Source organism: Oryzias melastigma, linkage group LG3, assembly GCF_002922805.2.
Source record: "Oryzias melastigma strain HK-1 linkage group LG3, ASM292280v2, whole genome shotgun sequence".
Taxonomy (NCBI): domain Eukaryota; kingdom Metazoa; phylum Chordata; class Actinopteri; order Beloniformes; family Adrianichthyidae; genus Oryzias; species Oryzias melastigma.
In genome coordinates this window covers 22117459-22132091 of record NC_050514.1, presented here as the reverse complement: position 1 = coordinate 22132091, position 14633 = coordinate 22117459, and the positions used below count along the sequence as shown (strand labels likewise).

The 14633-nt window shown below is 36.0% G+C and overlaps 2 protein-coding genes across 4 annotated transcripts in view; both read left to right on the top strand.

The window, feature by feature from the left end:
• Positions 1-215: 215 nt before the first annotated feature.
• On the top strand, positions 216-4816 carry LOC112160329 (keratinocyte-associated protein 3). Its single transcript, XM_024294765.2, has 6 exons — positions 216-368; positions 1574-1758; positions 2330-2389; positions 2477-2674; positions 2749-2883; positions 3918-4816. Exons 1-6 carry the CDS (start codon positions 356-358, stop codon positions 3987-3989), a joined length of 663 nt encoding a protein of 220 aa, XP_024150533.1. The 5' UTR covers positions 216-355; the 3' UTR covers positions 3990-4816.
• Positions 4817-5424: 608 nt separating this feature from the next.
• Positions 5425-14633, top strand: part of LOC112160928 (frizzled-3) — a 37072-nt gene continuing 27863 nt past the window's right edge. Inside the window, exons 1-2 of one of the 3 annotated variants that reach the window (XM_024295842.2) lie at positions 5425-6002; positions 6736-7555. In XM_024295842.2, the coding sequence (XP_024151610.1) occupies positions 7253-7555 (303 nt within the window). In that variant the 5' untranslated portion in view covers positions 5425-6002; positions 6736-7252. Of the gene's footprint in view, positions 6003-6068; positions 6171-6735; positions 7556-14633 lie in introns of those variants that run through there. The other 2 variants (XM_036210867.1, XM_024295841.2) reach the window with 2 other exon arrangements.

Sequence of the window (14633 nt, the reverse complement as noted above, 5' to 3'; positions counted from 1 at the left end):
AAAATGAGTACAAATTACAAAACTGAGAGGATTTATTATTGTTTAGCTTCTATAAAATGTCATAAAATACCCTTATTTGAGCCCAATAGCTTTATAGATTAGCAAAAATTTCAAATGCTTTTAACAAACACGTGAAATTAATAATAGCTGTTAGAAATATGATGAGGAACAAACGCGGAGCAAAAAAAAAAAATGAAATTTTATGGCAGGTGATTCACAGGTGAGTGTTGTGACGTCATACAGGAAGTGCACAGGGACCTCCGTGTGCTCGAAGTTGTTACAACCTCTTTGTTGTGCTCGAAAATTGCTCCTTGTTAAATTTTATTCAAAGACATACATCCACACAGCCAGAAAGATGTGCAATTTCGGTGAGTGGGTCTTCATATTGTGCAGGTGCAGAAATAAGAGGCGGGTCTTTTATAAAACTTGTATTTTTAAGAGTCGTCATTCGACCACCTCCAGAGGCGAGACTGACCAGCGGCCTACGTGCACTGCGCGGATTAATTTCATTAACTTTTAGGCCTGTTTATTGTTCATGTTTGGGTTTTTTTAACCTAATGACAGCAGTCAGAAGTTTTCTCGTGCACGTAGTAACACTTAAAACCTGTAGAGGAACATTCGTGCGTAGAAAATGCGATTATTAGCTTCCATTTTTCATTGTCCTGCGGAGGAATATCTTTCCGCCTTTTTACCTGAATCTAATCCGCACACACTTTACAATTAACACCTTTCATTTCTATTTTAGGATTACATTTTATTACTTATCTTTAGAATATTTTTCTTGCATTTTAATACAGAATGTTTTCCAACTTAAATAAAATAATTAATAAAAATCTGATTCTCCTTTTAAAATGCAGCTGTGTTCATTAAGTCAATGACAGCAGATACATGTAAGGGGTCAAATTAGGATCAGAATTAAAGTGAATGATAAAACTAGATTTTAAATTTAAAAAATACACACATATGACTGGGAAATGGAAATTTGAAAACAAGACATTGTAAATTTGAAAGAAAATTTATAAAAATTTGTAAACTTGAGGATACACATTGTAAACCTGAAGGACTCAAAGAAAAGTTTGCAAAAATAATTGTAATCTTCAAAGAAAATGTTAAAATTTTTTTTTTTTTTACAATGTCTGTTTTTCAAATTTAAAAATCTAGTTTGTATTACTTTGTTCCTAATTTACCCCGTACAAATGTAACTTATTAGAGAAAAGTTGTCTAAAATAGTACCAGGAAAAATATTACAGAGCACTACCAAGCTCCATAAACCTTATAAGAATCAAGATTTTTCATTCTACTGATTTACTTTAAAAGTAGACTTTTTTATTTTAATAAATTGTATTTTTTGCACATTAATTGCTGCAATTTCCTATAAATTCCAAAGTAACTTTAGTGATTTCAAAGCAATGTAGATCTGGTACAGATATATTGTGTTTTTTCTTACAAAAATAAAATGTGGTTTAAGTTTGAGATTATTTTTAAAATTTCCCAGAAAATAGAGAATCTACTTTTAGTTTCTCCTTTATCTCATGATTTAAAAATCGTATTGCCTGTGTTTTTGGTCACCCAGATAAAGAAAAAGGGCCTGGGAGACTCATGAAGAAGGGGCTGGTTCTTATCCTGGTTGGTCATATTAATTTTATCCTTGGAGCCATTGTCCACGGCAGTGTCCTACGCCACATTTCCAAACCCAGCCAGCATATCAGCACCGAATACACGGTCACCAACATCATTTCTGTCACCTCTGGCCTTTTGGTGAGTCCCCATATTGACATTTTCTGTCAGTTTCAGGGTTGCTCAACCTTCTTCCAAGAAACTGAGTTTTAAGTCTCAAACTTAATCATTTCACTGTTCCCCTGCTCATAAAAGTTACTAGACTTTTCAGGTCTTAAAGCAGATTTTTAACACAGTAATAATGTTGTGTATTTTTTATCCTCGATCAAGACTGAACTTGCCTCTCAGCAGGGAGCTGGTTTTTCTAATCAATCTGCAGTCCCTTCAGGGCAGGCCTCATTATGTTCATCCATCATGGAAACTAACACCTGTCAATGACGACTCGGCCTTAACTTTCACCTTTCTTGAAATTACCTGCCACGAGGATGTGAGGGATTGACAAGTGAAGCAGACAAATCGTAATAAAAGTTACAAAATGTTTCTGACTCGGTGTGTTTTCCATTAATGGCCTCTAACTTGCCAAACTTTGTGGTAAAATGTCTTCCTGGCAGCTCTGGAAAGGAAAAAGAATAAAGCAGTTTGATACTCCTGATGCCAGGTTTCTTATGCTTTGTTCTGAGATGAAACACTCATCATCATTTTCATCTTACAGAGTATCGCTTCAGGGATTATAGCGATTGTTGTATCAAGGAACCTGCGCAACGTGAAACTGGTAAGAAATGAATTTGGCTTCATGTTTTTATGATACAGCTTTGCACATTTTTTTTTACTCTGTAAAATGTTGTTTCTGTGTCCTCAGCAAATTGGCCTTTTGATCTCATCCTTCCTGAATGCCTTGCTCTCAGCAGCGTGCTGCACTGGGGTCATCTTAGCTATTAGCATCACTGTTACCCACCAGGGAAAAGGTTTGATGTTGGGATGCAACGAGACAGTAGTTCCCATCAACGCTCGCTCTCCTGTCGGTGCCCAGTGTCCATTTGACTCGACCCGAATCTATGTGAGTGCCAACTGAAGAAAGAACGCACACTTTTTTGATATTTTGGTGACTAAATCCCTCCTTCTAAATGTCAGGATACCACCCTGGCTCTGTGGATCCCCTGTGCCGTGCTGTCGGCTGCAGAGGTGGGACTGTCGGTGTGGTGCTTCATCGTTGCTCTGACTCTCAGAGGACTGCTTCCCTGTGGGAACAGATACATCAAAGAGCAGGTGTGTGTCTTTGAGGGGGGTAGACAGATTTGCTGGAAGGGTCTGTCTGATTTTCAGACTGACTCAGACATGCTCTCAATGATTCAAACACAAAACTAATTTAGTGTTGGAACTTCCTGTGTTTGGAAAACCAGGGGGATCCCAAAATGTTTTTAGACTTCGAGTATTAAAAAAAAAAGAAAAAAGAGGTTTTCCCTTTCAGTGGACAAAATGTCAAGTTTTTTTTATATATAATTAATTCTTATCTTCAAGATTTGGACATATTTACCCTGATAAATGCATTTATTTATATTTTGATATTTATAGGTTACCAGTACACTTTTAATGTTTCATATAGTTTATTGGGCTTAAATTTGATTTTAAAATTCTAATTGGTCAGATTAAAACAAATAAATTAAGCTATTATTATAAAAACTGTATAAAAATATTTTTGATTGATTTATTAAAAATGATCCAAAAATAAAACTGCAAAATGCCCAGTTTAATAACAAGGCCCTTATTAAGAAGATTTACTTTTAGTAACTTTTCTTAAATAAATGTCTTTGCTTACATTTTTTATTTGACGACAATAACATGTTTATTAAGAATTACGTTTTCTGTCAGCATATTCAATAATAAAGCATCACTTTATAAAGAATAATTTTTTTTTTAAAAATCAATCTCCACCAAAATGTTACCAGACTGAATTTATTTTGATATTTTGTTTTTTAAAATCAAATGTATTTGTTTTCCCCTCAAATTTGTAAGATTTAAAATTTGAAGTAAGCCATAAAGATGTTTCTTCCAAATTCAGTTACCTGGTCATTCTCATAATTCTAGAATTGTTGATTTTTTTTCTGTTTTCTAATACAAAAAATTAGTCTTTTTGCAAAGCTCTTTTAATTGCCCCAAGTTACAATTTTTAATGTTTTTTTTCCCAGAATTGTAAAGAATTATGTTGTTAGTACAAGCATTTTTGCAGTAAGCATGTATTCTTGTAATCTTTTTACTTATTACTAATTAAATCTTGTCCTGTCTTTCACCCTCTCTTCTAGCTGGAGGAAGACGCCGAATCTTTTCCCCACAGCCGGCGTTTGATTGGACAAAAAGGAAATCCTGAAGCGTAAAACGGCCAGATACTACAAAATGAAAGGAAGCCCTAATAGTTTCAGTAATAGTCATTTTTTAAAAGTGATTCACTCCGTCTGGTGCCATACTTACATGCTTATGAAGACTTAATCTAGTTTCTGTAATATTATGGTAGATGTTATGTGCTTGTATGAGGTTTCAGTGTTGTGATATTTTTTCAACGCCACAATGAGATGTCAAGCATCATTTCAGTCCCGTCCACAAGCCCTTTTCTCTGATTGGGTTTGGTATTACTAAATATCATTTCATGTTTAGTATGATAGCATTTTGTTTTTGATAGAAAAATGTTTTTTAGCAATCTTTTTTAAATCAAAATCAGTAATATTTTCTATTTTTTTTTTCTAATTTTCTAATTTTTGTTGTATTTGAACTCCATTTAACAGTTGTCTTTAAACAACTTTATGGAAATTTTACAATTGATTTCTTTTAAATGTATATTAACCTCAAATCTGCTGCTGTACAGTTTATTGTATGCTTGAAATTGTATTATTTTGAAGAAAAACAGAAATTGAACATGTCAGGCAACACGTTCTAAAAATGGAGATGGTTAATGAAGGATTTTTATGATTTAAAAACTGAAAACGTTTGAGAGCATTTTGCTTTAGCCATTGTGCTTTTTTCGTTGGCTGACTACAGGTTAGAGGTCCTGAGCACTGAAATGTGGAGAAATGCAGCTTTTCAAACATTTTTCTGCGTTTTGCTTTTTTCTTCGTCGATACTTACCTTTTTTGGGGAATAAATGTACTCCAAAGTTACTAAAAATGTGTCTCTTGTTGGGTGATTAAACTGCTGCTTATTCCATGTATTGTTTTTTCTTTTATTTTGTGTCTCTTTCTTGGTTCTTTCTTTTAGTTAATAAATTATGCAAATCAAGTAAAAGAGAATACGGTCAAACATTTAATTTATTTTTAATTTGCTTAAATTGCAGACTGTAACCTAAGTCCTAATCCAAAATTAAATTAATTAAAAATATTTACCAATAATTAATAAATCACATCAAAGAAAATAAACAAGAAAAGGAAATATTTGTTTAATTAAACTTGATTTCTTTTTTAAAAAATGTTTATTAGACTCTATCTCTAGTTTCTAGTCATGAAATGGTTTGATTAATCACCTTTGCTGAGGTACATATTTTCATTTCTTGAGTTATGTATTTTTTATTATTAAAAAATACTTCTAAACTGTATATACTTTTTTTCAAGCTTTATGCATTTTTGTAACTGACCTCAGAAAACGTATTATGGAAGTTGACAACAAATTGTGCAAAAATATATGTGAAAACAAAATATAATTTGAACAGCTTATATTAAAAATGATTGCATCCCAATGAATGTTGTGCTGTGATGGATGTATTTGAGCCTGTAGTGTACTTTTGATGAGTGTCAAGTGGGGTCACATTAAGAGGCTAAAACCAGAATGTAGGCCAGCAGCCTCAGCTGTCACATTCACGGACCCCCCACAACTCAGGACAAGAGAGGCTCGCTAGAGATCAGCCATGAAACGGTTAATCTAGTGCCATGCTCAATCGTGTGGAAGGAAATTATGGCACACACTGCTAATCCTCATGCTGTAGGGGATAAATATTGACTGGATTTTTGACCGATAACTCCACATACTGCAGTTTCGTCAATGTTATATAAAAACTTAATTTTTAGGGATTGTTTTGAGTTTTATTTACACGGACTTTGAACTCACCACAATCTATATAAGTTAACAGAAAACTGTCGGTGAATAAATGCGGCTACATTGTCTGTCGAAAGAGGATTTGTAGTTGCTCACGGTAGTAAAAAAAAAAAAAAAAAAATTACACGCCCACGCACGCGCGCACGATTCTGAGGAGCCAAGTTGCGTGTATGCGCGGTCACTGCAAATGGAAATGCGCGTTCACGTCGAGTCGGCGGATCACTGCTGCTGCTGCAGGCTTGCAGCTGCGGAGTAAGGACGCAGTACCGCAGTGAATGGACCGCCCAGCTCATTATTCTCCTCACAAGGTGAATTTTTATTTTTTATTTTAAGATATAACGTTAGGTTGACGCTGAAATGTGTATTCGGTTAGTTAATTTAACGGAGCGACAGTAAATGCAGCAGCCGCGCGGCTGGTGCCTCCACAAACATGGAATGAAAATTGGAATATTCTTTCTTTTTTGCCGCATGTTCTGGTATGAACAGCAAAGGTGTTTAGTATCGAAGCTAACTTCGTCTTCGCGGAACTAAAATAATCTATTAGAAGCTGTGTTTCAGTGTTAACCGTACGGTACAGGTGCTTCTAAATCATTTATGTCTTTTAAGCTAGCTTGCTGTCACCCGCGTGCGTTAACTTTAGCCTATCGACAGACTTAATAATTTAAAATATGTTATAATTTAAGTTTAAGTTGACGTATTTTAGTGCTCTTAAGTATGTAATGTTTCCATTGACAAAGCAGTCTTTCCCGGGGATCAAACACGGACTTGGGGGGAGTGTCTGACCGTCCGCAGGTGTAACGTTCGTGACGCTTTAAAGTCTGCACTATTCAGAATCTGATCCTGAGACAAGTCAGGACAATTTTTTAAAGAATACCAACTTGGGCTGCCAGAACATCTGCCCTCCACTCTGGTGTATATAGATCATGTTTGTTTACATCCTCATGTTTGCTGTTTGATGAAGGGTGTGGCAGATCAGAAATAAATCCACTATTTTTTTTAAAACCTAACCATGAATCTCTTCTTTGTGTTTTGAACCTGCAGGACCTGTTTGATGGATCAAGCTGCCAATTTAATGTGAGAAAGTGGGATTTGGTTTCTTGAGGAGGAATCTCAGACTCCTGGATGACTGGGATGCACCGTGGGCTGGGCTGTCATTTCAGACACCCATGAAAATGCTGTGAGGAGTAACCCGCAGAAGACCTCTGGCAGATGGGGCCGGTGCTGGGGCTATTATTGCAGCTTTCCACTCACGTTTGAAATGGAATGAGCCGTCTGTCCAGGGATGTCGCCGGGAGATGGAAGGGAAGAAAATTCTATAAGAGGATAAACAAAGCGGAGGAATTACTTTAGTGCCTTGGAAATGTGAAGACTGACACAAATTTTCCGACCTTACGCAGGAATTTGGATTTTTCCTTTCAATTCAGGCAGTGTATAGTATAACTGCTGGATTTTTCTTCACCATCAGCTCTAAAAAAGTGGACCGATCCTCTGTAGACGCCCATTTCTGGGGTGCTTTTTATCTGGTAGCCATGTTATCCGTCTGAGATACAGAGAAAAAATGCCGCACATTAAAATGCAACCACCGCTTACAAGTGCCAGGAAAAACAGAACTAGAAAAACTGTAAGAAGCAACGGCACATCTAAAGATTTTGTCCTCCGTATCTTCATTCCACTCTTCCTAGTTCTGCTCTCTATGCTTTCACCTGCTCTCTCCATTAACATGGAACCTATAGAGAGCCACAGTGAGTTCAGCTGTGAGCCGATCAGACTGAGAATGTGCCAGGATCTGCCTTACAACGCCACCTTTATGCCCAATCTCCTCAACCACTATGACCAGCAAACAGCTGCACTTGCTATGGAGGTAAGTGTATGCATCATTCTGATCAAATACAGATGTGTATTTGTGATATGGTTGTTCATTTTCTGTACAGTTGAGTAACACTGGTTTTATAAAGAGTATGCAAACACCCTAACTATAGCAAATCTGCAGATTTTAGTCTGTGACTTCACTTTACTGCTAAATGAGATGCTAGAATAATGTAGATTTATTTATTATGATATGACAATAAAGGTTGAAATATATTTTAACTGTTTATTAGTTGTACCTGATACATATTTGTCAAAGAAAAGTCAAATATTAAACACCTGGTCCAATGACCAAAAGACATATATGCAATAATTTAAGATTAAAACTGCATTTCTGAGTATTTCTTTATTGAAATCATGGTGGATCAGGAACAGATGATTATTTGTGGTTTGAAAAAGCTTGCGCTTGTGACGTAGCAAGTGTTATGGACGGGCCAACGTCTCCTTTCTCTGCTACAATTCTGAAGCGTCCACCTGCATACAAATGGATCCAGTAACGTATTTGTTTCCTTGTCTGAGCTGCCATCTGGCTCAAAACTGTACGGCTGGATTGTTTTGATATTGCTTGTCTTTTTGATATGCTAATTTTATCTTGGGTTTGTGAGGTGCTATAAGCTAGCAAGAGAGCATGTAAACAAAGGGCTAATGAGAAATTTGCGGAGCTAACTTACACACCATCAGTCCTGCCCACATCTCCTGCTGCTCTGCAGAAAATATATCTTAAAAAAAACAACAGAGACTTTTTAACTTTGGCTAAAAACTGCATAATAATAAGTAAAAGAGGACCTGGAACAATTTTCCAATAGAAAAAAATACAGTTTGAGTGGGACTTTAAAGTTCTGCTGTTTGCCTAGGTTCATAAAGGTATTATTAGTGCATACAGAGATTGCTTGCTCAAGTATTAGAACTGTTTTGAACTGACAGTAACATATTGCTTTTCATGAATCCTCCCTTAGAGGCCTAAATCTTTTAGAATATGCACACTCAGCACAAGAATGTTCAAGTGCTTCTAAAAACGGGGTCTAAACGGTTAACGTTGATCATGCTTTCTTGATGTGGCACATCCATCTTTGGGCTCTATGCCACTGCTTCATGTGGAGACAGAGAAAAGTGTACAATTTTTCTTACTCACCCACTTTTTAACATTTTTTAAAAATGAAAAATAGCTGACAGTTCGAAGGTGTTATCTGATGAGGGGGCGAGCAAGAAAAATGTCTTTCAGCTAAGTGCTTATGTGATCGACAGTTTCACAGAAAAATGTCTTTGTGTTGGAGCAGCAGAGGATATGTGGTGCTACGTTACACACTGAGTGCAAAAGTGGATACATACTATCCATCTTCATCAGGTTACATCTCTTTCCTACTCTTTTGTTACTCCCTGGGCAGCGTGAAAGCAGGCCGAGGGAGGTGTTAACTAACAGTATTGGGAAAAGTCTGTTTTTTTTACCCCAAAAAATATATGTTTTGGGGTAGAATGAGGCTGATATATTTTAAAGATAAGTTGGAAAAAGAAATAGAAAAATTGTTCCAAACATACAAATTTATAATTTAGAAAGGGATTGTGGATTTAGTACATTTATTGCACTTTAATGTAGTTTATGTCTTCTGTCGACATGTTTTCTGGTCTAGAGGCTCTAAACCGGGAGAGCGACACACTCGTGCACATGTTTTGGCTACAACACAACTGTCGTTGGTTGTTTGAATGACAGAAGAGCAACATTACAGCCTGTTGCATAAAAACGAGCTCCCAGCTGTTTGTTGATGCCATATTAAATAACGTGTTTGAAATCAGTTTTATTTAGATAAAGCTAATGATTGATTGAGTCACTGTTTATTGTGAGAGATTTTTAGTTTATGTTTGTTACTTTTGCTCTTGTATGAGGTTGAATTGTCACACAAAAGGGGATTTGTGTTTATTTTCTGTTGTAAATACTCTGTAGAGATCACTGCCAGGACAGCTGCCGTCCAATTCTTGTTTTTCCCTTGAGATAATGGAGAGATTAAGAAATCCAGCTTACTTTTTTGGTCGGCAGTCATGCACTGTGGCTTTGTTTGGTGTGTTCTAAATGGATGGCTACACTCCTATAGCCTCAGCATTCTGCTAGAACACGAAGGACCGTGCAAATGTTCAATCACGTCAGTTCCCCGCATCGTGTCAAAACACGTTGTGTCAAAGTTTGTAAAAAGCGTCTGTTGTTGAACTCGGTCTGACCCAGACCGAGAAGGAGCAGAGACGCTGACACCTCCAGAGGAGACGGCTTTCTGAAGAAACGCTCAGCAGCAACATGAGCCCTGCTCCTTTCCCTGCTTTGACCTGGCTTGGTCGTCCGAGTGGGAACCCTGGAGGAAATTGAATAATTTCTCATCAGACTGCTGGTGGCGTAATGCCAGTTTGAGCTTGTGTGCTAGATGTACTCTGCATGCGTGTAGAGAGCTCTTGTATGTGCAGCTGTAAGCTGATTTGGGATGACGAGTGAATTTATTTAATGTCTCTTTTGTGCTGCTTTCCCATTTTTTAATATTTATTGTTTTATGAAGTTTGGCTAAGTAAGACTGCTTTTACCAAAAGAAAAAAAAATACTGCTTTGCCAAGTGACAAACCCAGATTCTTCCACGAAACAAAAACTTTTCCGCTATCAAGAAGGCTAGCAAAATGCAACAGTATTTGCAGTATAAAATCATTAATTGTAATGCCCATTTAACATTTTATCTTTACTTTCATCTCCAAAAGAATTGTAAAACCTTATAACATGCAGTAAGCAGTTTCATTCCAATTTTGGTCTAAATCCATATTATATTACATTTCTTTTCTTTCATCAGATTGTTTTTTTCAAGCTGATTTTTTTGTTTGTTTTTTACTAGAAGGTTTATGGGAAATGTATTCATTAGTGTTTTCAGGAATTTTCTGTACTAGGAAAAATCAAAGAACCTTATGAGTGAGGAGCTGATGTTTCTTAATGCATACTGGAGCATTTGTCAAACAGTTGTGAGTCAGGTCACGTAGTAAATGTTTGTCTTAATTACCAAGCTTGCATGTCATGTTTTTCTTGAAAATAATGAGAAGCTGCTGTAATTTTTTTAACCCTTGCTTTGGATTTTAAGCTGTAATTATTTTTTAAGACTTGTTTTTTTTCACCCGTCAATCTGCATTTGGAACTAACACGGCATTCTACAATTTTAGATGGTGTGCAAAAGCAACGCCTCTTTCATCAGTGTGTTGATTGAAATAGTCATGGCCGTATACAACAGATGAGTGACACTAAACAGTCAATTTGCTCGCGTGGTTAAGAGTGGCTCACTAGTACTTCCTGTGTGACTAGCGGGGGAGGGATGCCAGCTGCCATCGCTCACTACCGCTAACTAGCTGCTAATCTCTTACTCAGGTCCACAATGATGACATCGATTCTCACAGACCATTGACCGCTCCATCTGCCACACAGTCAATTAAACCTGACTGGGGGGTGGAAGCCTCAATCATGAGGGAGGAAGTGAAAGAGGCCAGACATACATTTAGTGGGGCAATAATTGGGGAACAGATAATGTTTTTTTTTGTTTGTTTTGCCACACCCCTCAAAACGCACATTCATGTTGAATTTGTAATAGCATTCATCACTGAGTTTGTGCCTCCTTTATATATGTGGGAATATTTTCAGGGTTTGTGTCCAACATAAGTTACCATGGTGACTAAAAGTGATTGTATTGATCCACATTCCTGGCATGAAACTCTTGGTTTAATCTTGGCATAATGTGGCTTGAACATTATGTTGCTTTTAGGGGTTTTTTGTGTATTAACTATTCCCTTGAATGTTTTCCCCTCAGAAATCCCCAATTAAGTGATAATGTTACATTCAGACTCGGGGGTGAATCCAGACATTATAAACAAGTCTATATTTTTAAAACTTTTGTGCCATCTTTTTTCTTAAATAAAAAGACCAGTAATGTAATATACCCACTACTTTGCCTCTAACATGACTGGCATCCTAAAAAAAGCAAACACTATGAACTGAAATTTGATTACAGGGTGTTAAAGACTTAATTATATTCTTTTTTTTGTCATTTGAAATATGCTTTTCAGATGTAATGCCCGGGCATGCTCTGAAAAATACCATTCAAATGTTCTACAATAAGCATTTCTCTGTCTGGTCTATGACTGTTTTTTGTTTTTTTTGTACATATCACTGCAGTCATGTGGCCTGTTGTGCGTCCCAAAGCGTATTTCAAGAAACAATAATGAGGAGTTGACACGGAGGCCTTTCTTTCCACACTTCATTACTGTGAAAAGATGCTTAAGAGCTTTTCTTAGCCCTTTAGACCACCCTTGTTTTCAGCTTCACCTCCCTCAGAAATAGAGCATATATGAGCTGTTGTCAAATGTAGGGAATTTTATCCTTTAAAATGTAAAAAAAAAAAAAATCTTATGGAAAATTTCTTAATTTTAGGTATGGAATTAAAAAAGCTGTAGCTAATATTTGGTTGTTGAGGAAGCAAAAAAAGTAATCTGCGGCATTATGAAGAAAACAGTAGGTAGAAATGTTGAAAAAAAATACTGAATCAGAGCAGGAATGTCAAGGATTACTGAGAAAGACTGACAGCTCCTGTAAGGTCTTTTGGCTCTACTGTTTGCACTGTTTGTTTCTCTCACCATGGGGTCCTGTCTCTCAAAGTAAGACCTGTCTGTTAAATAAAGGCCACTCTGGGGCCACCAGTTCCCACACAACAGAAATTGTGAGTGCTTATGTGAGTTCAATTCGGGCATTCTTTTTTTTTGTCAATATATTAGAGATTTTGGTCTTGTAAATACATCTGCCTCACTGCAACGAGTAGTCACGAAGGGCACAAAGACTTGTTATCATAAGGACGACTGGAATTCTTAGGTTTGAGGCAAAGGTGCTATCAGGTGCTTGGGTCAGATTGTGCACAATTGAAGTATTTTCTGTGTTTGTATGGGGTATTGTGCATGAATAGAGAAGTGGGAGGTACTAGCGAGGCGTTTGCTTGTTAATGTGTGATGGGTTTGGTTGTGTGTCTGCACATTCATAGGGTTTTTTTTTTTTTTGCAACTGAAGAGCCTCATTACCCCATTCAGTCTGCAGACAGACAGCTCTTCATTCACTTTAAAAGTTCCCGTTTATTCCAGTTGAACTCTGATTATCCTGCTGGTTCGGACGGTCTATTGAAGCTGCCAGCCCAAATGAAGCAATCATTTATTTATGCACAGAACAAAAGCGCTGCCTGGTGCTGCTTTTTGGCAGACTGTTCGCAATCTACATAGCTGCCACTGCTGCTTATCCAGCCTAACAATGCCTGAAAGAAGTTTTGAGATTTTTCAGAACTCAAATACCCTTCTGAAGCTTGCTAGAAAAATACCATGCAAGATTTTTTTTTTTAGATCCTCATTTACACTTTCAAATTGTGTAACCCCACTTTGTGTTTTGAAACACTAAAAGGAAAGTTTAGAAGCGGAAAACAGACTTTCAGGTCGTCTTCCTGATTAAACCGCATTTTTAATAATACCAGGCACATAAAATAAGCGTTTATTTCAAAAGATGATGTCTGCCAAAACTTGATTGTTGTGCAATTACTGTTAACTCTTACTTTGGTAACTTATCGATGACTTTTTAAAAATTTTTAAAATGAATAAATTAGCATGCATATAAAAATGTGTACAAGTATGTGTGGCTGGAAAAATAAAGATGATACATTAAAAATGATCTGCACTCTAAAAAATGCGTTTTATGTTTTTATGTGTATGGGTGTAAATATATATATGTGTATGAACAAAAAAAGATCTTTGTACTTGTCACTTCTAAGTACATAAAAAAATAACTAGCAAAAACTTTCATAATTACGAATAAGACTTCTAATAATCAAGTTTGTGAAACCATAAATTAGAGATAGTGTAGCAAAAGACATAACTTACAGTGCAAAGCATCAAATGAATTGATAATAAAAAATGTACAGTTTGTAGTCGTAAAAGTGAAAAAAAATGTCAACAAATTAATTTTGAATAATGCTTGTGTTTTGGTTTTTTAAAGAGAACTTTCAATGAATGGCTAAAGGGCTAACACATTTACTTAAAATAAAAATATATATATAAAAAAATGTGTTAAATAAAGTCACAAAAACAACAGTATTAAAAAGAATGTTGGCTCACTGCCAAATTTATACTAGATGTTATTGTAAAAGTAATTCTTGATTGTGCAGAGTAATGCTAAAACTATTGCATAAATTATAGCATAGTATAATACAAAATTATTACATTGTGTAAATAAATGAAAAAAATTGAAAAATGACTAAAGACGTATATAACAAAAAAATAATTCAAAAACCCTATAACCAAAAAAAATTCAAAATGTAAAGTGTTGTCAGATTAGAGCATAAATATTAGTCACGTGAAGCAAAAAAGTGCTAATTTAGATAATGAGATGATTGCACCACTCCTATTTTTCTATTTATGTTAAGCAAATCTTAGTTATCTATTTTAGTATTTATTGACATCCTCACGTAGGATACTTACCGGATTCTTTCATCTTTCATCTGTGAATCTCCTCACAAGCACTTTACTGTATTCTTACACCACATCATATCCATTCAGTTGATATGAAGTCTCCTGCTGTTTATCTAAGGTACAGCACTTATGTAGGTTATCCATGCCTCATGGTCTTTAATCTGAACCCATGACCTGATCTGGGAAGTTTTAGTACTTCTGTGTGCTCAACTGCTAAGAGAAATTTAACCCTTAGCACTAATCCCTACTTTAACTAAACATGCTCGCAAAATGCACAATCATTCATCTCTTTCTCACGCAACTCAATACAATACAGCTTTAACGATTAAGAATATTGTTGGCAGGGACCAAAATCAATGTTATGACACACATTATGCACACATGACAGAGTTGACTAGGATCTTTGAGTTATTGGCAACAGTGAAGAGCTATCCAGACAATGTTTTGGTCCAAGCACTTTCTATGTTTAATTTGATTTAAAAAAAACAGTAAAACTTTTTAAAGTTTGACTTCAAGTTCTTGATATGTTGCTGCCAATTAACAACTTTTTAGACAATTGTGTCACT

Bases quoted from the DNA above. Each gene is read 5' to 3' on its own strand.
- LOC112160329 (XM_024294765.2), top strand. The intron at 2,390-2,476 runs GTAAGAAATGAA...CTGTGTCCTCAG, and splicing joins ACCTGCGCAACGTGAAACTG to CAAATTGGCCTTTTGATCTC. The intron at 2,675-2,748 runs GTGAGTGCCAAC...TCTAAATGTCAG, and splicing joins TTGACTCGACCCGAATCTAT to GATACCACCCTGGCTCTGTG.